This window comes from Enhydra lutris, unplaced genomic scaffold (assembly GCF_002288905.1).
Source record: "Enhydra lutris kenyoni isolate GAN:26980312 unplaced genomic scaffold, ASM228890v2 scaffoldscaffold52, whole genome shotgun sequence".
In the NCBI taxonomy this organism is placed as follows: domain Eukaryota; kingdom Metazoa; phylum Chordata; class Mammalia; order Carnivora; family Mustelidae; genus Enhydra; species Enhydra lutris.
In genome coordinates, this window is record NW_019154136.1 from 6,694,417 (window position 1) to 6,721,833 (window position 27,417).

Below are 27,417 nucleotides of genomic sequence, written 5' to 3' on the forward strand. Positions count from 1 at the left end.
GTTGGGTTAAGGAAGATTCTGAAGCCAAGTATGGCTTTGTAGAAAAGACTGCTACCATTGGATAATAATGTTCTCCAAGGATGCAAGATAGGGAGTGGACGTGTAAGTCCTGTATTTTCCATATCTGTATAATTGGAAGAAGAGTTAACATTTAAAATATCTTTTTTAGTGATTACCAGAAACATAGTAGTCTTTATTAAAGAGCATGTAACTGAAAATCGAATGCCAAATAAATGCTTACTATTCTATCTATCCTGTAGGTCAATGCATCACGTCAAGAAGCCAAATTGATGGAGGAGTGTGATCTTCTCATTGAGATCATTCAGCAGAGACGACAGATTATTGGAACCAAGATCAAAGAAGGGAAGGTATGATTTCTAGGGTAGAAGATTTCATATTCTCTACCCGGAGAAAACACCATACTCCCATGTACTTCAGTAGCTTAGGAAACATCGAATACCCTCCCTTTTCTATATTTTCCACAGTTTCCTCTTAAGTCTTTAAGACAGAGCTCAAAGGCCCCTGGTTGGCCATTGTTTTTCTCCACCCCTTTCTTTGTATCATCACCGTCTCCTGTGCACATCTGTAAGAAGAGGGTTACATTACATTATCTCTCCTCCATTACTGAACTCCAGGGGTAGCTTGGAGCTCTGGTCTATTATAGCCACTGTTTTCATCTCTCTTCTCTATGAGAAGGGGGGTTCCACAGCAGAGGAGTTCATTTCATATTTATCGCTATATCCTAGCAATTAACACAGTATTAAATAAATGTTTCAGTGAATCAGACTTTATATAGAAATTGCAGTGTTTTCTCATGCCAGGGAGCGAATTCAGACAAGTATAATTTCATGGTGGCAAAACTACTATAGTTTCACTATATCATATATCCCTTTTTGGATATAGTATTAGAAATTCTTTTTTAATGTTTGTATCTTTTAAATTCCTATGGTTTTTATTGAAATACTTAAGATCCATTTTATTTTACTCATTTCTCTGCCACCCTCAAGAGGTAATTTTGTAAATATTTAAAAAAATAGAAACGTTCATTCAAGATCCAATAAATTCATAAAGTTCTATTATTACTGCTCATAACCATACTTTAATGAAATATATATAATTAAGTTAACAACAATTAAGTGGTACACAGAGGTTCTAATAGCTAATATATGTGCTGTTCTCTGTTTTCTACCACTTTTAAAAGATACTTTCAATCCTGTATAATGTTTCAGAGTCCTTTGTCTATGTAAGTTGAAAAATATTTATGCATGTAAATTGTGATGGTGATCAGAAAAGTTAAGTCAGATAGCTCTGGAAGCTGTTACAGTGAATTAAGAAATTAATATGAACTCATTCCCTGGCCAAGAACTGACTCATATGTGTTGAATGGCGACTTTTCCCCACGTACAAATTGTACAACTTGGAAGAGCACTGAGTGTCCACCTGGAATCCTCCCAGGACATTTTTCCTCTTCCATTATCATGTACCAGATGTGTACATCTCTTAATACCTGACGTCTTCCAGGTCCTCAGATGTATGATTGCCTGAAATACAGCTGCAATTCATTAATATGCATGTGGGAGGGAATTTGTTGCCTTTACATGGTACAGGGATCAGCTCTCAATGCTAATATTAGTTTCTTATTGCTGCTATAACAAATATCGCAGACTGGGTGACTTAAACCAAAATATATTTAGTATCTGACCTCCCTCCAGATGTCAAGAGTCCAAGATCAGTCTCACTGGGCTTAAAGTCAGTGGTTCAGCAGTGTTGTCTCTTTCCGGAGCCTCTAGGGCAGAATCCATCCCTTGCCTTTTCTGGCTTTTAGAGGTCACCTGCATTCCTCGGCTCCTGGTTTCTTTATCCCATCACTCTGACCTTTGCTTCCCTCCTCAGATCTCTTTCTCTGGCACAGTTCTCTCTGGTTCTCTCTTGTAAGGACCCTTCTGATTACTCTGGGATCCCCCAGATCATCCAGGATAATACTCCCCTCTCTCAAGGTCCTTGCCTTAATCACATCTGCAACATCTCTTATCCATGTAAAGCGACATAGTTTAAAAACTCGTGGGATTAGGATGGAAGCATCTTTGGGGGGCCCTTATTCAGCCTGGCCTGCATGCCTTTCCCTTGCTTAACTTTGCAACATCGGGGTTTCTCTCATGAGCTCGATTGAAGTAGCGAAGGGATGTCCACAGTTCCTGCTGTGGTGATACATGGGGTTGGTGCTTTGGTGTACCCACTCCACCCCAAACACATGTCAGTGACAAGAGAACATAGGAAAATAGGAAAGCAAAGAGATCCAGCTGGACCCAAAACAAGACAAAGGTCTCCATGGGCCAGAGATGGGACAAACCTGTAAAGCTGCGATTGTGGCTAAAACATGGGAGGGGACTTGGTCTGGAAGAGACCAGAACAGCAACACCTTCAACTCCAGTGGATAAAGAGTTCTTGAAGCCTTGGGATAAAGTGGCTGGAAGTGCTCCAGATGGTATAGGGGACTAAAATCAGGCTCGTTGGTTAAAGCCATGGGCCGTAGAAGGCTTCTCAGTTCATTAAAAGGCATTAAAAAAATTATTGCCAGCCTCTACGTCGGGTCATAGTTTTTAGGGATTTCGGTCCTGGGAGTCTGGAACAAGTTGTCAGGCTGGAGCCTGGCTCTGCACTATTTCTGATACCTGCTCAAAAGAGAAGTCTCAGAAATGCAGAGGATCCCTGAATGAGGACCCCCAAGGGCGAGGGAGGTGAGGAAGACTGATGGCATTACGGGGTAGGTGGAGGGGATGGGAGGGCACTAAGCCAAGAGGGTGAGGGAGGAAAAAGATTATGAATGACTTCTTCCCTTTAAATCTGAAACTCAAACCACAGTGCTGAAGCATATAAAGAAATCTTGCATTTCTGAAAATAGAGCCCGCAAAATCAACATTTTCTCACCCCAGGTGAAATTCATTGTATGGGAAAATACAGAAAAGATGTTTAAAGTGATAAATGAAGGGATGGCTTCTATTTTAAAAGAACAAAAACTTGTGAAGCCAGAAAAGGATATAAGATCAGAAAGAAGGAAATGTGAAAACAACAAATTAGCAGTTTGGGAAGTAAAATGTAGATACCAAAACTGCAAAGACAACTCAGCCGTAGGGGGAATTTGGAAACTAAGTTTTAGCCTCTGCATAGGAGACGCTATTCTGCACCTAAGAATGTGAAATTTGAGCCATATTTCATGCCATATACAAAAACCAAATCGAAATGGATGTTCCTAATGTGAAAGACAAAACGATAAAACTTATAGAAGAAAACATGGGAGGAAATCTTGGTGAGCCTTGAGTTGGGCAAAGATTGTTCATATACAAGGTTAAAAACATCAGAGAAATATTTATAAATTAAACAGATAACTGTATTACATCAAAAGTAAGAACTTCTCTCTAAAAGACACTATTAAGAGTACGTAAAGACAAGCCACAGGTTGGAGACAAATATTTATAAATTATTAATTGAAACAGAAAAGTATTTGTACATGGGTATATAACAAATTCTCAAAACTCATTAGCAAGGAAACAACAATAAACTTTACCAGAATGGATAAAAGATTTGAATAGGTACTTTACCAAGGAAGGCGTATGGATGGCAAATGAGCACATGGAAAGATGTTCAAAATCATTACTTGTCGAGAAAAGTCAGTGAGGCAAATTAGGACCTCAAGGAGATACCCTACTTACCTAGTAGAACAGTTAAAATGAAAAAGATGGGCCATACCAAGTGTTGTTGAGAACGTGGAGGAACTAGAACTCTCTTACGCGGAGAGTAAAACTGCATTTTGGAAAACTCACAGTTTCTTAAGTAGTTAAACATACACTTATCATATGATCCAGCCATTCTAGGTGTTTTCCAAGAGAAATGAAAGCATATGGCCCTATAGGACACGTACATGAATTTTCACGGGAATGGCAAAGGTAATAGCACCGACCCAAGTGTCCATCGGCAGATGAATGGATAACAATTTGTGGCACATCCATACAGTGAAATACTATTCAGCAACAAAAAAGAACGAGCTACTGATGCATGCAACAACTTGGATGAGTCTCAGTAGATTAATGGTGGGGGAAAGAAGCCAGACAGAAAATAGTATGTACTACGTGAACACATTCATGTGGCAGTTTAGAAACAACACTTTCTTTTTTTTCTTTTTTTAAAAGATTTAATTAATTTATTTGTCAGAGAGAGTACAAGCAGTGAGAGCAGCAGGCAGAGGGGGAAGCAGGCTCCCTGCTGAGCAAGGAGCCCGATGTGGGGCTTGATCCCAGGACCCTGAGATCATGGCCTGAGCTGAAGGCAGACGCTTAACTGACTGAGCCACCCAGGTGCCCCTAGAAACATACTTTCTAATTATCTACAGTGACAGAAGACAAATCAGTGGTTGGCTAGGGACAAGTGACAGAGCATGGGCTGGGGCGGAGCCGGGGGTGGGATAGGATGAATTACCAAGGGCAGGAGGAAAATGGAAGCACGATCTCTGTGTTCATTATCTTATGGGTTTACACATATCTGGAAACCAGATTTGTCCTTTAAATATATACAGGTTGTTGTATGTTAATTATATCTCAACAAAGCTGTTTATAAGACAACTGTATATTTATGTAACGGAACAGTCTTCAAAACTCAGAATTAATGAACTAGGGTGATACATATCTATATGGACAAATAAAAAAAAAAAACAAGCTTTACAGTGCTTTGCATGGAGTGAGACTTGTTACACAAAATTCGATAAACTATAAAAAATATCCCATCAGTGTTTTGACCCGCATACATACTTGGGAGTGATACGCCCTGAATTCAAAAAGGTGTTTTCCTCTGGAGAAGGACTTGAATGAAATTAGGGACAGACACACAGGGCTTCCATGCTATCAATAATATTTTTCCTCCTTCTGAGAAATCTTTTATGTTAATATGATGAAAATTTTGAGATTTGATAAAGCTGGGACTATGCATAGGGAAATTCATCATATTACTTTAAAAATCATCTGTGTGTTTGAAATTGACCACTTTTTGAGAAGTACACACTTGCTTGAGGACGTTCTCTCAGAAGGCAGTCTTAGAAAGCAAACGTTACTTGGGAAAGATGAGGCCCAGTTTGGCTTTCTTGTGAGTTAACCGATTTGGTGCATCACTGAAGGCTAGGGGATCCCAAACCTCGGAATTCACAGTGACTGAGTCCCTGGCCAGGGCATGCGGTATCAGAGATACATTGCGAAGAAGACAAGAGCGTGAGTACCAGCGCGCTGGGAAGCAGAGGTGCTGGGCAGAGAAGGCCAAGTATGGACTTGGTGCCTGGTGAGGGCGCCCAGGCTGGTGTCTGTGTGGTCTTGAGGACGCTGAATCCAGAGAAGGGACCATGGGGCCCTCTCACAGGCACTTGCAAGTGGGGAGTTGGAAGAAGAACTGGCGGGACCATGGGGATCACGCTGTGAATTTCATTCACCTCGTGACCTCGGCCGCCATGTGTCTCTGGCATGGATCACGAGGCCATTAGACCCGATGGAAACAGACTCACCACAAATCCTCCAGCTGGGGGCTTGCCAGGTGGGCAGGGTTGGGACCCATGGGTACATACTGGTAATGCTTGCTCTCAGACCATTGTGCAGTCTTCGAAAGAAAGAGCTCAGCAGCCTTTCTCCTTGGAGGGACTGGAGAGTCTCAAGCCATGAGACTCCCTGGGAAAAAATTGTCTTATCTCTTTGGTAGTAGGAGATAAATTTCATGTCAACACACGAAAAGCAGGCCACAGACTCCAGACTGAGTAAATTACGTGTTTTATGTTCAGACACAGATTGATGGTAGAAGGCCGCAGCCACAGAGAGAAAGGGTCCCTTCTCTTCGCTGCTTTTATGTACTCTAAATCTCCAAAATGTAAGATAATTAACTGGACTACATGGTCGGGCTTTTCTAGAGCCTTATAGAAACGCCAAGTCAGACCTCATTGGCAATGCCGAGACTTGTGATAACCGAGGCTCAGTTGTTAGGACATGACGATTTGGTGCTGGGAATCCTACAATGTATATAAAGGCCATATATTAAAAGCATTTAAAATGCATTTAAAGAAAAGTGAAGGGCTGCTTTTTAAAGCATGTTCAAGGTATAATAAACAGCAAATAAATCGGTATATTTGGCCCATGTCCTCACTGAAAGGAGATTCAACTGGCAGGCTAGTTCCATGATGAGTATGGAGCGAATTCCTGAAATTACAACGTGCAACCAACACTTCCCAAAGGAACAAAAGAACAGGGCCGACTTGGAAAAATGACCCCTGTGATAATGACACATACATATAAAGAATCTTCTTACGTGTCAGTATCCAGTGTTTCTTTTCAAATATCAAGTTTTATTCATCTTGTCAGACTTTTAAAATAGTATATAAAAAAGTGTTTTCTAAGGATGAAATTAGTATTTCGCTAAATGCTTGGTGTCTGATTTTGAAGTGTCGTAGCAAGTAGGGTAGCGTGTCCCGGAGTGTGGTTCAGATTAGGGCCGTTTGATCAGAATCACGGAGGTTGGCAAGCTTCTTCTGTAAAGAAGAGAGGTGTCTGTTGTAGTATGAAAGCAGCCATAGATGAGTCATAAATGAGTGACTGTTTCAGCATGCCAATAAAACTTTATTGACACGGGCAGAGGTGTGCTGAATACAGCGTACAGACCATAGTTTGTGAACACCTGATTTAGAGTAGTGTTTTTCTTTTTCTTTTCTTTTCTTTTTTAATCGAAGCCCCCAGGAGAAAATAGAGAGGACATGAAATCCAGCACGCACGCATACGAAAAGTTTTTGCAAAACTGAATTTGCCTTCTCTATCGGGAATGCACTCTGCTACTTTCTTCGCTCCTCTCCTCTCCTCTTCTGTTTAGTTTTTCCATGCTCGTCCTGACCACTGACCCAGCACCTGCAGCTCTTTGGCCGCTGAGATGCAGTTTCGAGCCTCTCTGCCGATGACAACTCTTTAGAGGATATGGCGAGTGAGCCCAGATATCTCTAAGTGTCTCTTCTCCAAAGATTCCTCCTGATTCCTGTGCACACCATTTTGAAAAGCTGTGATCTGGCGTGTGAAGTGGAACTGTACACTTGAACTAAAATTAAAATGATGCTAACGGTTGTTTTTCTGTAAAGCATCCTCCGTTTTCAAAGGAGCCTCTTCATTTTGGCTTGCTTCAGCTTAACACATGACTTAGGGCTGTTGTTTGGCTTCGTTTTTTATCTTTTCCTCTTGATGCCACTTTTAATTTCCAATGTCATGGTAGAATAAAAGAAGGAAGAAAATAGAATTCAAGCGTTGGTGCCTGTGGGATCACAGATAGGCATACCAAAAGGGTAAGTGACCAACAGAGCTGTTCTAAAGGAAGATTTGGACCTTGTATTTCTTTCGTTAGAATTGTATTAAACATCTTTAATTCCGTTGTATGCTTCAGTATTTCATTCCCTTGGTTTGTTGGGGACTCTAAGTTATTCTCCTTCCTCTGCTGGATGTGTTCTAACATCTTGAATTGGACTCTAGGCCTTTCTCAGCTTTACCTCTGGATGTAACCATGTTAAATGCTAGATTCAATTCGGTGTCAAAAAAGTGTTCTTTCATTCAACTAATGAACACAGTTCATCTGCTGCAGTTGGTCGCTGTAATTATAATGAGTTAAGTCTTTTACCAGCCTTAATCTCATAGGCTGTTTGCTCCAAGGTTTTGACACTTCCTATCTCTCTCTCTCCTTTGAGGAATTTTTCTCACTCTTGCCCGAAATCTTGCGGCTGCTGCCTCCCAGTGCAGCATGAATTTCCTTTGTTTGCTGCAGTACAACCTAGCTGGAATCAGATGTTCCATACAGGCCTCAAGTTCTGACATCTCCTTCCTTCCTTTTCTTCGATTAAAGTTGCACGGGGATGATAATGATGACTTGGAGAAAGAAGGAATTTCTTGGAGTTAGCAGGAATTCTGGAGGGACCCGGAGCCACCCTTGTCTGCAAGACAGATTAACTGGCCTCCTCCCTACCCTTTCACCCAGGGCTGTTTTCCATTCCGGAATGATCCTGAAGCCGGCCAAGACCTGTCCCAGGCTGTGTGGATGGGCCATTGGGCACACGGCAATTCCAATTAGCAGTCTAATTTTGACTTGGCTTCCGGCCAGAGGGCTTCATCTCCCGGCACATTTCAGACACCGGAGCGAATGGTCAAGTGGGTTACCGTGCACTTATCTTGGCCTACCCCCGAGGTCACGGTCAATTACGTCGGAGGGTCGTTTTCAAGCAAGACAGAATCAGGAATTGGAGTGGCGGTTGGAACCAAACGCATTTTTATCCCGACTGGGAAATGCTTATCAAAATAGTTCTTAGTTATCAAGTAAGCACAAAGTGCCTGGAAATGACGTTCCCAGTGAGGGGAAATGGCCCAGCTGTGCTTTTTTTGGCTTTCTCTCATCTGCTCAACAGGAAAAATATTAATCAATGGAAAAAAACACTCTCTTTCTGTTAATTTAACACATGAGTTTTAGATCGTGTGGGAAATAGTAATACCTCATGTTTTCCCATCACGGTTTTATGATGCGGATCACAAAGACCTTTTTAGAAAATGGTCCTTGCTTAAGCCATTTGCACCTACCGGGATGTCTTAGTTTCTTGACGGCCCAGCCAAAAACCCGAGATAGAGAAGGTCCCAGCAGTCACTGCCATCTTCTAGTGATTGAGTGGAATGGCGAGGGAAGAGGTCTGGTGACCCTTGCAACTTGCCATTAGGCAGCACCTTTTTTCCCCATCAACAAGGAAGCAATTCACAATAGAGTATTTTCTCATAAAACAAATTAGCGACACTTCTCCAAGGAGATTGAGACTATCCAAGCCAGGAGTCCCGTACCTGGGATTCCCGTAGTTCTCTGCCCGCTCTCGGATGTTTATCGAAGGACAACTTTCCATGCAGCGGGACGCACATATCCAGAAGCGTCCAGCCCGGTGCGCGTTCCCTCGGCGAGCCCACCCACCTAACCGTCTCCGTGCCTCTTTTCAAGGTGATGAGGCTTCGCAAACTGGCTCAGCAGATTGCGAACTGCAAACAGTGCATCGAGCGGTCGGCCTCCCTCATCTCCCAGGCGGAGCACTCTCTGAAGGAGAACGATCACGCGCGTTTCCTGCAGACGGCCAAGAGCATCACCGAGAGGTGAGTTGTGGGGGCTGCCGGGAAGTTCTCAGCCGCTGGCCTCCTGTGTCTGCGGAGTGATTGCTTGGCCTTGCCCTCGCCTTGCTTTTGTTTTCATTTTGGAGGCTGAGTACCAGGGAGAATAGAGCCTTTGAGTTGCTTTGTTCCAGCCAAAGATGCGTCCCTTTGACATGGCAAAGCCTTTTCAGTAGCGCCCTGGAGTTCAAGGCCTTTGAAACAAGAGTCCACCAGTTAGAGAGAATAAAATCAGCCTTGCTTTGGGTAGGGGGCGTGGGGGGGTGGTGGGGGGCAGGGGAGAAAGCTTACAGTGGCACAGAAATGGCAATTATTGTGAATCTCAGCCCTGATCTTATCATGCACTTGGTAACAAAGAGTCAAACTGAAGGCACCGACATGAAAGGGAATCTTTTCTTCCATCTCAGGGCTCCTCTGTTAAAAAGGAGAAGGAAAAAAAGCCAAGGCCCAGGTGTTGTGCTCTGTTAGACCTGTGTTTATTTGGTTGAAAAGCTTTGCTCGTCAGAAAGGTCAAAGCTGACTCATGTGGGAGAGAAAGGACCCAACTGTCAGTCTCATACCTCTTTCTTTTAAAGGATCCTTTATTCTGGGGTAGGGAACCTAAAGATAACATTATTCCATTGGTCAGTTCAGCAGTGAAACTGATGGGAGTCCGTGTTTCTTCGCTGCCCGTCCCGATTGGCATAAACTCCACCGAAATGGTACCTCCAACCCCTGCCGATGCCCTTGACTTTTCATTCATTCTCATTTTCGGAGTCACCTGCCCCTTACGCAAAGCAATAATAGAACGCTATCACCGGACAACCCCGGACAGTTCATTCATGCTGGTGTTTATCCTAGAGCAGAAGTCTGCACGCTTTGATAAAGGGCCAGAGACGAAATATTTTCAGCTCTGCAGGTGATAAGGTCTCCTTCACAACTACTCAGCTCTGCCATGGTAACTCCATAGCGCCCTGTCATACACAGAAAAGATCGGGCGTGCCTGGGCTTCCAGAAACATTTCCCCCAACAGGTATTTCGCCCTCTGGCTGTATTTTGTCAACGCCTGACCCAGGGGGAAAAAATACTCACCATCTTCTCACTTGCATTTCTTCAAAGAAAGAGAGAACTAACATTAATCGAGTGCGTGCTTGTGTTAGACACCGTGCTAATTCTCAAAATAGCGCTTAGAGGTAGTCATTGACATTTCTGTTTCTACTGTTCTCTTAGTTAGAGCAATGTACAGCGGTTTTATACCTCGGGCCCTGTATCGAGCCAGCTTCATTGTGTTATTTCTTATATTTGAGAAAAACTCTTCCGCGACTGGTTACGATGGTTACGATACTTAATGTCTTCCAAAGCACGTGGCTCACAGCTGCTTATCATCGCTTTTATATCCTTAAAATGATCGCCTCCCTACCTTAAGAGAAGCCGGTGTCTTTGCTCATGACTCCTGGTTTCCCAGTGTTTGTCTTTGTGGCGCCCATCTGGACTGTATCCAGTTGCTCTGTGTTCATCCTAAGGTTAAAAACTGCAAATGGCGCTAATACTCCCGTGTACCTAGGCCACTCTGCTAGACCCTGTTTACACTTACGTCATGCTTTCCAACTGGGATCCAAGAGCGCTCTTCTCCAGCTACGAATCATGAGGTGTCCAGATGAAAGGGCTACTGTGAGCTGCATTTCTCAGTAATCCCTAAAAATTTCATCAAGTGTAATACGAACAGACTCTTCGCTATTGAGGGGAGAGAATGTGGCCCCATAACAGTTGGGATAGAACATTCTGGAAGAAGACCTACCTTTGAAATAAAATGTGAGTGCATGAATGTCTACATGTGATCTTCCACAGATCCGGCAGGTCATAACCTGTCCCATTCACTTCTACCTATAACAAGCCCATCTCTTCAAGAACAGAAAGATGACTTTGATTTTTTCTTTCTACAGATGAATTGTAGAATACAGTTGACCCTTGACTAGCATGGGTTTGAACTGCTCAGGTCCACTTATACATGGATTTAAAAAATATATAGTGCAGTACTGTAAATGTATTTTCTCAATAATATTTTCCATAATAAGATTTCTTAATATTTCTAGTAATATTTTCTTTTCCCTAGCTTACTTTATTGTAAGAATGCAGAGTATAATACATATAACATACAAAAGTTGTGTTAATCGACACTTTATGTCATCAGTGAGGCTTCTGGTCACCAGTAGGCTCTTAGTAATTAAGTTTGTGGGAATCAAAAGTCACACATGGATTTTCCCCTGAGTGGGGGTTCCCTAATCCCCACACTGTTCAGGGGTCAACTGTATGGTATATTCTCAAGCCTCACTAATATATAGTTCTTGGTGTGATTGTATGTGTACTTTTATAAAATCGTTTTAAATAAGCAAAACTATTCACTGAACCCAGACATAAGGAAGTCAGCCTCCTGCTTATGAGAAAGCTAAATTTCCAGCAGATTTGAAGACGTGGTGCCTATAACCATTGGCCAAGAACCTTTGTCCTTCTGCTCCTACGGCCCCTCTCTTCCCATGTCCATTGTCCATCCTCTTGGTCAATTCCTGAGCCTTCCTCTCTTTCCAGGACCGGAATGTAGTGAAGGGGCAGGGAGCTTGGACCAGGACCTGGGGAACTGGGCTGGGATCCCAGCACTGCCACTTTTTAACTGTGATGCTTTGGGTTTGCCTGTGAGCTGTTTTCTGCGGAGAGTGTTGGGCTCAAAGGGGCACCCTGCTGGCACAATCAGATAAGCATCTGACTTGGCTCACATCATGATCTAGGGTCCTGGGATGGAGCCTGCATGGAAGCTATGCTCAGCGGGGAGTCTGCTTCTCCCTCTCTCTCTCCCCCTTCCCCTGCTCATGCATTCCCCCTCTCCCTCCCTCTCTCTCAAATTAAGAAATAAAACCTTTTTTTAAAAAAGAGGGGTAAAAAAGAAAATTGGGCTCATAATAACTGCTTCGATCAGTAGTTGTAATACTGTTGCTGATAACTCCTAAGAACAGAACTTCAGCATCGCAGATAATCCATAATGTCTGTTGGATTTAAGTTCTCGTAGTTTAGTATGTGAGTAGGGCCCCGCCTCGTATGTTCTGGGGCTGGTCTCTGCCTGTCTCTACCCTTCAATCCTTTTCATAGTAAACATTCTTCTCTAGGACATGACTTTGTAATTCTCTGCCTCCTACTGTGTCTGCCTTGGGCTTTGGCACCTGTGTACTTCTAAACCATCTTTATTCTTCTGTTCGAGGAGGGAAAGCCCGGAACAAACTTTCAGTCCTGTAGGCCTTCCTAAAGTGAGACTTGGATGGGATTTTTCTGTATCTTAGAATCACTTAAAGTAGGTATGTTCCTCTACAGTGTGAATCTAACTGCAAAAAGATGTTCGATTCAGACATATTAAAAAAAAAAAAAAAAAGAAAACCAAACCCAAAGGAGAGAGACCATCAAGCTTTACATTGTAGGAGATGCATATGCTTTGGAGTCAAGTGTCTGGCTCTGTGCTAATTGCTTAGGAGTACTTACGGCCAGCACTGGGGCTGCTCCTTTAACACTTGGGAGTCTAATTTCGCTCATACACTCCTAGCGGGCAGAACCCCCAGCCACCTTGTTTTCACCATGAAAGTGCCGGCACATAGCAAACTGCCTGCCATAAATGAATGAGTGAACAAATCATAAAACATGTCGATTGTTCCTACCTAAGATGGTTGTTATAGGGACAAAATGAAATAATACGGTAAAACCGTTAGTCCGATTCCTGTCCCAAGGTGATCATGCAACAAATGCTAATTCCCTTCCTTCCCACTCACTAAATTGACACAAATGGAGTGCGTAACACACTATATTCCCAAGTCACACTAATACATTGGTCTTCTGCATGGTTGTGTGGTTATCTTTATACAACTACCTTAAGGAAGCCAAACTCTTCACTAAATCAAAGCATAAGAAAGTTGGTTATGAGAAATCTGAACTTAAAATCACTTTTAGTACCCAGTTATCAAGATGGTAAAAAGAAACTTCCCTCCAAACGGTACCCATTTTTCAGAGCTCCTAGGAGGGTGTCCGACTGCACCGTCCTACAACACCATAAGCAGTTCAAGCATCCATCAGACTTGCCCCGGATATAAAACCAAGACCTCCAGTTGTCGACGCTGGAGAGATGTCACTTGATTTTAAGACTTCAAGCACATATGATGAGTGGTTTTTGAAGTGTGTTCTGGTAGGGTGTTAATTGGTGTTAAAACAACAACAAAGTTCCAGAGCCGAATGCATCTGGGAAATCCTGAGCAGACCAAAGCAAACCGCGTTTTGCTGCTGTGAGACCTCACTGGGTTTTACCGTGGTGATTTGCCCATTCGCCCAAGAGATACCCATTTACGTGCCATTGTCAAGGGTCGGGCATGGGGAGAAGGATATTGGGCAGGAAGGATAGAACATCTTCCCCTGGCATTGGCTGTTTGAGAGAAAGCCTGTGAGCCACATAGCTCCAGACACGTCCGTCTTCTAGAAAATTGCCTCCAAGTGGCCCTAGCAAACTGTCACGGAGATTAGGAGCATCGAAGTCAAAACAGAAACAGGAAGTAATGTGCAGGCCACCCCCTTAAGCATCAGGATAGGACACATGTCCTTATTTGCCTCAGTATGATAAGAGCTTAACACACACCCACAAGCATGAGCGCACATGCGAATATACGTACACACACACAGACTCACAAAACTATGAAAGCACAGAATTTCAAAAGTGGCCTAAGGCTGATGGCCCTGGTGGATTTTGGCAACTCATCTGAAAGGCCAGAAGATGGGCAACAAGGATTTGGGGAATAAAAACAAGGCCTAAAATGTTGAATTTGGCAGATCTGCCCTCGCCTGTCACTCCAATTACGAATTTGAAATTGTAGCCAAAGATAAATATCTCTCCTTCCATCAAAAAACTGTGTAGGTGTTAAAAGCAGCAGTAATCCGCCCAGATTCTGCTGTCAGTCTTGGCCTCCCAGGCTTAGGGACTTTCAGCCCTTCCGTTCCCACTCCACAAAGTTCCCACCAGCGACATGGCAGGCATTGCCATTTTTTTTTTTAACACTGTCACTTGCCCGAACCACGTTTTAGTTAACTGTGGACCATAGAACCAGGAGAAACTTGGGAGTAAAATCTGTTTGGGGTGGACCTGAACAGAAGCTTCTGTCCCTGGACAGCAGAGCGCTAAAGCGAGATTGTCTGCTCAGAGCGCCTGGGATCCTCTCAGCCCAAGATCTGAGCCACACAACAAAGACAGAGAAATGCGACAGAGAGACGCCCGTTTCTTAATAGCTCGGTGCAGTTTTCCCTGCTGGACATCATGAAACATTCTAATTGGGGGTTCACTTTGAAATTTTTATTTGGGGAGTTCACATGGCGCTATAGCATTTCTTTTAACTTCTCTGCACTGACGCAAATATTGCGGGCTCTTCAGTACATGTGGGCCTGCTTTAAGAGCTCCGTATGTATTTGCTGAGTGATCCCAGGATCGCTCTGAGTTCTGAGGAGATTTGTGATTATGGGTCATAAGGAAGGCATTTTTTAAGTACAGTTTGACTACGTGTGAAAAACGCCTAATAACCATGCCTTTATCCATCAGTCTAAATTAGCAGGTGTTTGTCACGATAATTAGCCCATTCCCGTTGGGTGCGCTCTTTAGCCAACAAAATCCCACATCTCTGCTATTCACTGTTTCTTTTTTTTTTTTTCTTTTTAAAAGATTTTGTTTATCTGAGAGAGAGGGCATGCACAAGCAGATGGAGCGGCAGGCAGAGGGGAAGCAGGCTCCGTGCTGAGCAAGGAGCCTGATGTGGGACTCGATCCCAGGACCCTGAGATCATGACCTGAGCCAAAGGCAGACACCACTTAACTGACTGAGGCCCCTAGGCGTCCCAGCTATTCACTGTTCCTCGGTGAAACAGGTGGTGAATTTAGATTCTCCACCCTCAATCAAACACTTGAAACGTTTCTTTCCAGAGTCTCTGCCTCTTCAAACTTTTTATCAGTGGATCCCAGTATCATCCTGGTTATTACATTATTAATTATCCTGTCTACCACCCTCCCGACACAGAACTGGAAATGTATCAGAATCATAATTCTAGAAACTTTGTTTCTAAGGATTTTGAGCACTTCACAGGTGTAACATATACTGAGGTGAAATTCGGAGAACATGAAATTAACCATTTTAATGTGTGCGATCTGTCGTATTTGGTATATTCATGATATTGTGCAATAAGAGTTCCAAAATCTTTTTATTACCCCCCCAAAACTCCATACCCATTGTGCAGTCATCATCCACTGTGCGCCCCCACCCGCCACTGCCAGTCTGCTGTCTCTGGGAATTTGCCTGTTCTGGACATTTCCTACAAATAGATCATACAATACACGGCCTTTTGCATCAGACTTCTTTCACTTAGCGTTAACACTTTCAAGGTTCATCCACACTGTTGTGTCTATCAGTACTTCAGTCCTTTTTACACATGAACAATATTCCATTGTATGAATAGACCCGCAAGTATAATTTCTTTAGCCAAAATACATCATCTTTATAAGATACAGTTTTAAGAGCCATTCAGAGACCCAAGAGGAGATAGATCTCCTTAGGTAACCAGGCTGAAATTTTTCTAGATTAAATGGAAGAATTTACACCTAGAATTCTCTTCCTGGCTAGCTAGGTAGTTTCCTAGGCTAGCTCTTCCTGGCTAGCTTCTAGCTAGCTTTGTAACTTTCTATAAATGAGCACCAGCACTCTTAATGAGAAAATAACTAGATTTAGAGATGAACCATTTCAGAGTATTTCTTTGCTCACCGAGTCCCAGCACCCTACACAGCACTCTGCATGTAGTTGGCCCTTGGTGGTGTTTACCGAACTTCCTGAAATACCCAGATCAGCAAGATCACGGGTCTAGCATGGTCTGAGACGCTCACACATGGTTTACGTCATGCCGCAACTGTATCATTTTTAAGAGGATCGCTTGCATTTTTAATTAGTTCAAACATTCTGCTATTGGCAACTGAACTTTGCAAATCAACCTGAGGGATTAACACACACATAGCACAAGATTCTCTTCTAGCAGGAGCGTCGTACTCACCAATACGTTGCTTTATAGTTTACAAATGAGAACGCTTCACTAGCAACCGTAAATGAAGAGGGGAAATGGGGCATCCATGGGAGGAATTTGTGAGGGAGCTCGTGAATATTTTCCATGGCATCTGTTGGGAATATGGTGCAAAAAAAAAAAAAAAAAGAATACAAGAAGAACGAAACAAGCCAGACAAAAACTCCTTTTTAAATGTTTATTTTAGAGAGAAGCTAGTAATTGATTAAACTAATCCAATATCTGGAAACATTCTTTTTTAATCTTCACTTTGCCTTTTATGCAGTTTGAAATTTTGGAGACTCCTCTTTGAAGTGGAGCAGGGTCGGGTCTGAAAGGAACAAACAGTTTCCCAGACAGATGTGTGAAGAAATGCCCGGAGCTATGTGCTTCTTGCTGGGGTTAGATGTGAAGGGGGCCAGGCTGTTAAATACACAGCAACATGAGATATGAATATTCTTCCACCTCCGTGGGGAGTTTTTTTCCGACAGTAAAAAGGAAGGCAGGCGGTGTGAGGGGGGAGCCATTCTACTGTTTCCCCAGTTCCTTTGCCTCGTCTTTAAGCTCGATCGTTTGCATTGTGTTGGCTGTGTTGTGCCGTTCCCAGGTTCTCTTTGAACCTGTAAAACGTGTAAAAACAGCCCCATTTTAAAACGATCCTTCTTTTCCTTTTATTTTTTTTCATTCCCAGGCAGTGACGGTGACAGGCATCTTGACATTTCTAAAAAGTTGTTTTGTTTAAATTACAGAGTCTCCATGGCAACTGCATCCTCCCAGGTCCTAATTCCTGAAATCAACCTCAATGACACATTTGACACCTTTGCCTTAGATTTTTCCCGAGAGAAGAAATTGCTAGAATGTCTGGATTACCTTACAGGTATTGTCGTGTGTGTGTGTGTGTGTGTGTGTGTGTGTGCGCGTGCGCGTGTGTGTGTGTGTTTGCGCCCGCGCGTGCATGCGCGCTTTAATATTGTGCGTGCGCTTTGATATCGTGTACAATCGGTGATACACATACTTTGCCACCACATCGATTCCCTCAAAACCAGAGGTGTGGGCTCCTGATTTAGGAATGGAGTCTAATATTCCCCTAAATGATTTCTGGCATGCTTTTTTTTTTGTTTCCCCACCCAAAACGACACGGTCCGAGACCAAATTGGGGACAGAGGAAAAAGGCAAATCTCGAGAATTAAACACGTACTTCCTGCCATTTTCTCTCCCTCTCAGAGTGTGGGTGTCACAAAGAGCAACTCTGCTGGCCATCACAGAGTCGCGTAAGGTAGCGGGGCTGTTTTCCACTTCATCTCAGCAAGGCTTCGGACTCTCACGGTGTCTTGGCACAGACACAGTTGGCAGCTAACTCTTGGTTGAGTGTCTACCTTGCTTCAGCTCTTTGTATCTGAGATCTGGCATGATCTTAGCATGTTATAATCCTCATTTTTCCCATGACAGGGGTCACCCATCTCGCTGGAGGTCAGGTAGCTCGCGAGTGGCAGAATTAGAATTTGGCTTGGGTCCTTACGGACTCCAAAGACCTCTTGTTCTTTCTGGTAAAAGACCGCATTTCATCTTGGCAAAAGGTCACCACAGCAAATGTCCCAAAAATCGCATGTGAATTCCCAGTGCCATCATTCTGATAGACAGTTTTTATGGCAGGGGGTGGGGGGCTGTCAAACTTACAAAAGAAAAGGAACAGCAATAAAAGAAAACCTCAGGCTACTCCTGTTCCTAACCATGCTTCCAAATGTTTCTTCGCCGTTGACCTCGAAAGTGAGGACTGAAATCATTTGCTGGTAGAATGCGGATTGTTTAAAGGACCTTTATTTGTGTTAGCCAAAGCCACTGGTGCCTAGGACTTCTGGAAGGCTCCGTGTATACAGTGAAGCCAGATGTGCGTGGACCTGAGGACATGCAGCCTTCGAGAGACCACGTCCCTAACTCAGCATGGCGTCAGCTTCCGCATTTCGGTTCTGCACGCGTGCGTGTGGGAGAGCGGTTGGGAAAGATGGAGCAGGAGAAAGGGAACATTGTGTGATGTTCGCTTTCACAGTCTATGGATCAAAAATGAGCAGTTTTATATCCAAGGGGTGTTATGCCCAGATAGGTTTTTTTTTTCTTTGCAAGAATCCGAGATGCTGTTTTTAGCCTTTCTGCATTTGCAAGCAAAGTGTTCATCCCACCAACTTATCTTATGTCATTCTTTCAAACCACACCACTCTTATTAAGGAAGAAAAAAGGTGACTCCACAGTGCATTTGCAGTAAGGAACCAAACTCGGTTTCAAATATTTATTCATATACTGCCCCCCTTTTTAAGCTTTTAACTCTGAGATCTGTCTAAACTAACGCTACCCCCCTAGAACCTGCCACAAGGATAGAAACATTCTATATCGGCACTGTCCGTTTTGGTAGCTGCTGTCCACATGGGGCTATCAGAAACTTGAAATGTAATGGTGAGTCTTTACCTTCATTGAAATTTAATTAAACTTAATAGAAGTTTAAACAGCTTGTGGCTACTGTATTAGGCAGCACAGGTCTAGATTTTCTCTGGCTGAGCGGTTTTTCATGATGGCATCCTATGAAAAGTCTTTTTTTTTTCTTGCGTCATTTGGAATTGAGTAGGATGGCAGCAACAGAAAATCCGGTTAGCAGTAACTAAACCCATCAAGCGGTGTTTGTATCCTGCAAACCCGGGCATGGAGATGTGTGCTCCAAGCCTGGGCCACAGCTCAGTGAGGACCGCAGACCCCAGGCTCTTGCTTTCTCCTGCTCTGCCTTTTTGCCACACACAGCACAGCTGCCCCGCCTCCACGCATCGTGCTCAAGTTACAGGTGAAAAGAGACGGATGCAGGGGAAACGGGGACAAAATTCTGTCCTTGTTTATTAGGAAAACAAAAAGCTTGCTTAGAAGGCCCACCTGGCAAACTCCCACTTGTGTCTCGGGGGCCGGATCCACGTCACAAGGTCATGCCCAAGGATAAAGAGGACTGAAAGACTGTTGGGCCGGGCACATGACCTTTCTGTACAAAATCAATGTCTTGCTGACCTGAGTGTGTCCTCCCCGTTGCCCAGTCATCGTTTAATGGTGTTCGGTGGGCGTCCACTCATTGGCTCCGTCTCCATGCGAATGCCAAGGCAGTGATTAAAGGGGAAGGCGAGGAAGTCGTTTGCACCGACTAGGACTGTGTACCCCATATATCATCCCGATCGCTGTTTATGCCAAGCTAGAGACCACATGGGGTACCTGCCATTCTGCCTTCTTAGCTGTCAAACCTCAAATACAAATCTGGCCCATTTCTAGACATAACATCGATCCTGGCCATAACATATGATGCTTGGCTGATATTGCCAAGTCCAAATAGTTTATCAGACATTTGTAAGCAGGAAATGAAGTGTTTGTGGAGTATTAGCCCACCATTTCTCGTGTCCTGTTTATAACAGAGGCAAGAAAATAACAGTTCTGCCACCAGTCCCATGAATGTTGAAATTGGCATGCTGCTATCCTCACTTACAGTAAATTGCGTATTGACTTTTCGGGACAAACCCATTGGGCTTATAATCAAAACAGGGTTAGCCTGCGTGGCTGTGAAAACAAGATGATTTTTTTCCCTCTGTGACATGCCTCTAAGTGGTATGTCAAGTTAATAACCCAGAGAGGTGACATTTCCTCCCCGATCACAGCTACTTGCTTATTTTGAACCCAAGTTTGCTTTCTACTTAATCCTCTATTGCAATACAGAAGAGACACCATCTTTTCTACGGTGGTTGATGGAAAAGTAATTCAGTGAGCTATTTAGATTATGGGAGAATAAGCATTTCTCCACCACTCCCTGCCGGGTGATCGCACAGCGACAGCGGCCACACAGACGATCCTACGGAGTTTTACGGAGCAGCTGGGCCTCCTCCGGTTCGGTGTCCCTGACTCCTGCACAACCAAGTCACAGCAGACGACACTAAATCTTGCATGCGGATATACTTCAGGAGAGAGACGTATAAATACACATTCCAGAAAGAATGCTTTAAGGGCTCTATGGAGCCTTTCTGTCTTAACCCATGACTTAATGTGTTGCCGGCCCACATGCACAGGTGTGTAGTCATGTTGGTGGAACTCAGTGAGCAAGAGACCAAGCTGCCCTAATTGACTTTATGCAACAAACATAGAAGTTGGACAAAATGAAGCCTAAAACAATTCGAGTTCTCAAGTTGCCTTTTTTTACAAACTCTTCTCCCTCTTTGGGTTTGTTTAGGACTCCTCGGGCCTAATCAAAATTTAGAGCAGGAAAGAGCTCTGCAATAGTGTGAACAGAGGTCTCTCCAAATCTATAGAATGCAGATATGTTTCTCCTTTTGAAGTTAGGTTCTAGTATACAGAAGACTGGAAATAAAGGCCTGGATCGATTCTCCAAACCAGGGATTGGCAAACTTTGACTATAAAGGGCCAGATGGTAAATATTTTAGGCTTTGCAGGACATATGGTCCCAACTACTCAACTCTGCCAGTGCACAAAAGCAGCCACAGACAATACATAAATGAATGAGCCTGGCTGTGTTCCAATAAAACTTTATTTACAAAAACAGGCAGTGGGCCAGATTTGGCCCATAGCCATAGTTTGCCAAGCCCCGCTCTGAAATATTATTGCCAGTGCAAAGCACACCCTGCTTATTCTTTTTCTTGCTCACAAACTCTTCTCATAAAACCAGTTACTGAAATCAAGCTGGTAGATTTTGAGTCAACTTCAAATCATTATTTTGCTAGGATTTAGACTTCTCTGCTCCAGACTGTGCTCGAAACATAAAACAGCAGCCTTCTCCAGTAATAAAGTTAACCAAATGCCAAGGAACCATGTTTTCTTGGGGAAGGAAAATGTACTTCTTAGATAGGATTGACTGTTAATCATGTTCTTCTTAATTTGAAATATCACCTATAAAACTGAAAGATGAGAGCAAAACAGGGCCACACTAATAAGGTGTTTTTTTTTAATAAGGCATCAAAACTTCTAATGAGAGAAAATCTTCAAACACTTATTTGGCTGGGTTTGTTATAGGATAACAAACATTGGTATTTTTCCAATCGGGTGTGTAAATATAAGAATACGTGACCTCACATAGCTCAGAGGTTGGCAAACCTTGCCTCGGAGGCCAAATCTAGCCCTAACCTCTCTTTGTCAATAAAGTTTTACTGGAACCTGCCCATGTCCATTTGAATACGAATCGCCCAAGGCTGCCTTCATAGTGCAGCAGCAGAGTTGAAAGGACAAAGAACAAAGAATGTATGGCCGGCAAAACCTAAACCATGTACACCTAGCTCTTTACTGGAAAAGTTTGCCATATCCCCAGTGTGGGTGAAATCATAGAAGTTCATCTTGTTTGCTTTTTGTTTAATATTTTTTTTCCATGGATAAGAGTATTATTTGCTTAACCTCCTAAACGTACTTTCATGATAAATAGAGGTAAGTCCCTACTTGCTGGCTGAAGTCACGCTACCCTTTAATGACAGCAGCGACCAGCCAACCAGACGTTGGTTCTTTGGATCGGGGTCACCACCTCTGAGCTAGTGGTCCTGATGGACCTGTGTAGAAAGGCCTGCTTTGACTGTCCCATGTCTCCTCCGAAATGTGTCCCGGAGGTGCCTGCTTTTTGGCTGATGAGCATTCTTGATCCCCCCTCCCCCCACAGCTCCCAACCCTCCTACAATTAGAGAAGAGCTCTGCACCGCTTCCTACGACACCATCACCGTTCACTGGACCTCCGATGATGAATTCAGCGTGGTTTCCTATGAGCTCCAGTACACCATATTCACCGGACAAGCCAATGTTGTTAGTGAGTATCGCGCCCCCTATCGATTTCTCTGTTTGGTGACTGTCTTCTGTTAGATGGCAATTCTAAATTGAAGCGTCAAGGTAAGACAAGGAAGGAAAGGATTCACAGTAGGTATTGGCTGCATTTCCTCACCAAGAGGATGATCGCATTCACTTGTACTATACCAGCAGAAATAACGGGCCAAAGAGTGATAAAAATTAGTGATCTCTAGCAGTCCACACGGATGAGTCTTACAAACATATACTTAAGAGAAGGAAGCTGGAAATAAAAGAATACATGCAGTAGGACTCTATTTATACATTCATAATTTAAAGATAAAAAGGAAAACCATTTTGTGGGGCGGGGGTGCCTGGGTGTCTCAGTAGGTTAAGTGTCCCGACTCTTGCTTTTGGCTCAGATCATGATCTCAGGGTCGTGGGATCAAGCCCTGCATTGAGGAAATGCAGGGCTCACTGGGGAATCTGCTTGAGATTCTCTCTCCCTGTGCCCCCCCACCCCGACTCGCACATGTGCATGCTCGCTCGCTCTCTCTCTCTCTCTCTCTCAAATACATAAATCTTAAAAAAAAAGTTTTTGTTTAGAGATGCATACATAGGTATAAAAACGATAAATAAAAGGGGGGATGATGGTTACTTCCGGGATGGGAGGGGAGTGGCACCACTGAGAATCAGTATACAGGGGCTCATGGGGTTAACTACTTTCTGGGTGGGAGTTACACGGTTTAGTGAGTTTATCCTACATTTAGTATTACGTACTTCTCTGAGTGTTATGTCACAACATAAAAAAAGAATTTAATAAAGTGGATAGCCGAACAATGCCCAATACCACATCCCATTTGGAGGAGAGCAGGCCCGTTGTTTAAAATGTTAGTCATTGGCCCCCACCTGGGAAGAATTTCAGACCTTACCTGAAACACAGAGAGACCCTTCTCTCCCTGGGGCCCATGAGCTCTCTGATATCAGAGACAGGTTGATGATCTCAGAGAACCCCAGTTGCTGGCCAGAGCGGTGGTAACAAAGCAATCTCGCCTCCCTACCCTACCCCTACGGTTACTCAAATTGAGTTGAGTAAATGGGAGAGGACCAGAAGATGTGGCTTTTCTGGGAAGCAAGTTTGAAACTTCTTTAGCAAATGGAAAGAGAACGTATCAAAGTAGAACAGAATAGAATAGAATAGCAGTCACTTTTCAACAAAGAAATGTTTTGAATAAATCCATATCAACTGAATGCTTTTATCACATACACCTCTTCTCCCTTAAGCACGCTGTTCTTTCCTAGCACAAGGAATTCTGAGGCACATGATGCTTAAAAAAGAAATTAAATTTAGGATTAATTAAAAGAGGGGGGAAAAAAAGAGGGATGCGTGAAGAACCCCGCCTCCAAGTAACTAGCATTGCCGGCTCATACCAACAAACAGACACCCCGGCCTCCTTAGGTCCTCATTTCCCAGGCTTCCTTCCTCAACCCTCTGACCTTCCACTCCCTAATTGGCCTGCCTTGGAAGCCTTTATTAAAATCTTACCATTTTCCAGGAATGCGTAAGGAGGAAAATAAATCATGAAATGTTGCTAACCACTGTGGCCAGCTGCCTGAGTAAGAAGGCAGACATGGTGGGTGAAAATGTCTTGGGGGAAATGATGGTTTAACTAAGTTTTGGAAGAGAGTGGGTACATATCAGCAAGCTAAGGGGAATGCCAGGCAGCCACATGATCGGGGGCAAACCTGTGGAGACGGAGAATGGCAAGGCATTTTCTGAGACATTCTCTACTCAAGCCTGGCTGGAGAATTGAGTGGGGAAGGGGAGATGGAGGGAAATGAAGATAGAGAAATAGAACCGGGACTCAAACCCATCTGGGTCTAGTTCCAGAAAGCACATGTTCTTAATCACCAGTCTCTTAATCCTCACCCACAGTAAAGACCTAGACCACAGAGGGCCACTCGGGCCACACGAAGTGGGATTTTTCCCCACACAGAGCAGCAGTGCGATCAGATATAGGGTTAGAAGCCCCCTCAGGCAGTGCTGTGGGGGATAGAGTGGAACAGGGCAAAACTGGAAGCAGAGACATGAACTTGGAGGTCTGTAGTAATTCACAGAGGCAGAGATGGCCAGGACCTGCCAATGGCAGTAGCGCCCACAAAGGTAAGGAGAAGATAAATTCCAGAAGAGACTTCTCCACCTCTGACCCATAGCTGTTGGAAGTGCTGTGGGGGGCAAGTCTAAACAGCACGGGCATATCAATGGTTCGCCATGGTTTGGCATCATTTTGCCCTCCTTTCAGGATTTTGGATTCTTCTGGTATTGCTCCTCATCCCTAGTTATACGTGCATGAAGAAATACTAACTTCCCTAAAACCTTTCTTTTTAGTAAGTAATGCACGAACACCGTGTGATAATATATAAAATGTCTACGGTGACAATTGGATGTTTTTCAATATGGCAGCCCCAAAGCCCCAATATGGCAGTTCCAAAGTTACCTACTGCACCAACTCCATTTCACACGCATCCTTCCTGTGGTTGTCTGTTGAAACAAAAGGATGCACAGACACTCACACACATCTAGAAATACATTTTTTAGGGACACAAAAGGTAGTGGGCCAAACACAGTTCTTTACCTTGCTTTGTTCACCCAGAATAATCTCTTTTGATTAACTCAGAAATAGCTGGTCAGGGATCGTAAGTACATTTGCAAACTCATGATGCTAGGACTTTTGTCCTTTGCTGTATTCTCTTTTTTTGGAAGCAGATCACAGGTCTTGCCTGCGCTCAAGGAGGGTGAGAATTACATGAAGTTGTGAATATATCGCTGGGGAATCATGGGGGTCTACCCAAAAGCACACCCACCATAGATGGTTCCGTCTTTCCTGAAGTGTCTTAAAGAGAATTTTTGTGGGCATTGAGACACTACATAGAGCCTTGGCCTAGACGGGCAGGCCCTGTATCAGTTGGCTTTTGCTGATCAGCCAACAACCACAGAACCGAAGTAGCATATAACAGTAAACATGTATTGCCTGTGCGTTTGGAATCAGGTGGGGGTCTGCTGGTCCCACTGACCTGGGTGAGGCTCTGTCAAGGTCATGCTGCAGATTGGGGCTGCCTCCTGTAGTCCCACATGGGTGCATTCTCCCGGTGAGTGAAGGTGAGCGCAGCACACGCCTGTAAGGACAGGCACACTTGCACAAGTGCTTTGCAGGCCCCTGTCTTTGTCACGTTAGCTGATGTGCTAGAGACCAAAGCAAGTCCCACAGGCGAGCCCAGAGTCAGAATGTGAGGGCCAGCGAGGTTGCTCCGCAAGGAGTATGGATACTCGAGGAGCAAGGATGTGGAGCTGAAAGACGGTGGATGCGCTTAAGAACTTGGACTCGATCCCAGCGCTTCACTCCCCCACCCCCCACCAAATGAAAAGAGGAGACCTAGTGCCTAAAACTTGGGGTTTCTCTGGCTGACTTGGCTTCCATGCTGTTGGCATGAAAAATAATATCAAAACAAAAACATATGAATGGAGTAGATGAGAAAAGGCCATGCCTATAGAAACCCACCAGCAGCCACACCACTGACTTCAGAGCTCCATTCTCGGTGATTCCAGACACGGTGTATTATTCCCCAAAAGCAGGTGCCACAAGAAAATAAATGGGGATGACTTCTTGAAGGTGACAGACCTTGCTTGTTTGGTGCACACATGTCGGAAAGGCTATTCTTCCCAGGACCAGTGAAAATCAGGGAAACCGCAGGTGCCCATCTGACTGGACACTCTCATCAGCCCATTAGTACCGGGAGCTGTTTGTCTCTTTAACGTCCATTAAACCAGTATAGTGACGTCCTGAGGCCTACAGGATCGAATTGTAACAAGGAAAGAAAGAGTAAATGTAAATAAAAAGACAACTGACATGCAAAGACCTTCAAATTATTTTCTTCTTGACTATTATATATATTTATAATGTCTGAGAGGGACCTGGATTTGAATCCCAACTGTGGACCTCACTAGCTCCGTAATTTGGGGCGAATTATTCAATGTCCTCTGCGTCTGTTTCCTCGTCTGTAAGGAGAGGTGATGTTTTAACTTTCCATGGTTGAGATGATAAAACTATGGTCTGAGCCCCATGCTTGCCACAGTGCCAGTGCAGAGGTAGTCCAAGTTATTATTCCTGCAAAAATACGGCGGCACTCACCCGTCACCGCATTTTTTTTTTTTAAAAGCTGATGTTTTGGGTCATAGGACAAAGGTCAGTCATGAAATTAGTGAGGGTTTTCTACAAAATTTTACACATTCTTCAAGTGCCAGGCCTTCCCTGAATGTTGTTAGTCCATCTGTCCCGCCATTTGGAGGGATATCCTTTGCAGATGTTGTTACATTGAATGACGAGAGCTAATGTAAAACTGTACCAAAAGTTAGAAGACATGGTAGCCCCCAAACCGGCCACAGCCCCTCGTGCCACTAGGAATCTTCGCTGCCTATAGGTCATGGTTCCTTCACTTGTCGTAATGAATTCTAGTTAATTGCCCACAACTGACTTCGGTGAAGGAGAATTAGATAATATCTGTGAAGCTTTTGATCTTTTAAAAAGGCTCTCCCTAATCAAATTCATATATTCCAATGCAAAATTAATGACACCATTAATTTTTTATTATGCATTCTTATTAGCAGACTTAGGCCTACAGATGTTAATGAATTGCTTATTAATAAGTAGATATGTATTTAATTTCACAACGTTTTTCATGTTTTTTTCCAAAACCCCTTTCAGTGTGCCATTTAAAATCTTAAACCGGGCCTTTCCCCAGCAGCCTATTTTTATCATTAGCCGAAGTCCAAAGATGCGCTTTTCCAGGTCTCCATGGCAAGGTAGTTATCTGTATTTAATTAATCTTAGTTGATTTGAAAACATTCATGAGCAGTTATTAAACAGATACTATTTTTACAGAGAAGAAGGAAAAGGATGTTCACTTCTGTCCGGTCTGGTAGAAGAAACAAAGGACGTTTGAAGCCACGTGCCGCCTCTCCGAAGGGTGTCCGTGTTGCGTAATGTTTTATACAGAGTGTTTTACTGCAAGATGACTGTTGCTATACAAGGCTCTGAAATCCCAAATGTAATTAGGATCTTGTAATGAGCGGCGTTACGTAAGGAGATGCTTCTGACCCATTGTGAATGAGAACAAAATGTATAAGATTGAGAAACTCAATTAAGTTTCATTATGAACTAATTATCTCCCACATTCCATTGTTGCTTTAATACTGGAAGCCAAGTTAGAGAAGGTGGATATTGGAATACCCTCAAAGATGATTGAGAATGAATTGGGAAAAAAGTGAGGCTTCATTCCAGGATGGT

The 27,417-nt window shown here is 43.6% G+C and overlaps 1 protein-coding gene across 2 annotated transcripts in view; it reads left to right on the forward strand.

Annotated features, from left to right (window-relative positions):
• The window catches only part of LOC111157160 (midline 1), a 112,304-nt gene that overhangs the window by 71,617 nt on the left and 13,270 nt on the right, over positions 1–27,417 (forward strand). For both annotated transcript variants that reach the window (XM_022518429.1, XM_022518430.1), the window contains 4 exons: positions 261–368; positions 9,028–9,176; positions 17,032–17,159; positions 21,954–22,097. In XM_022518429.1, coding sequence (XP_022374137.1) covers positions 261–368; positions 9,028–9,176; positions 17,032–17,159; positions 21,954–22,097 — 529 coding nt within the window. The remainder of the gene's footprint in view (positions 1–260; positions 369–9,027; positions 9,177–17,031; positions 17,160–21,953; positions 22,098–27,417) is intronic.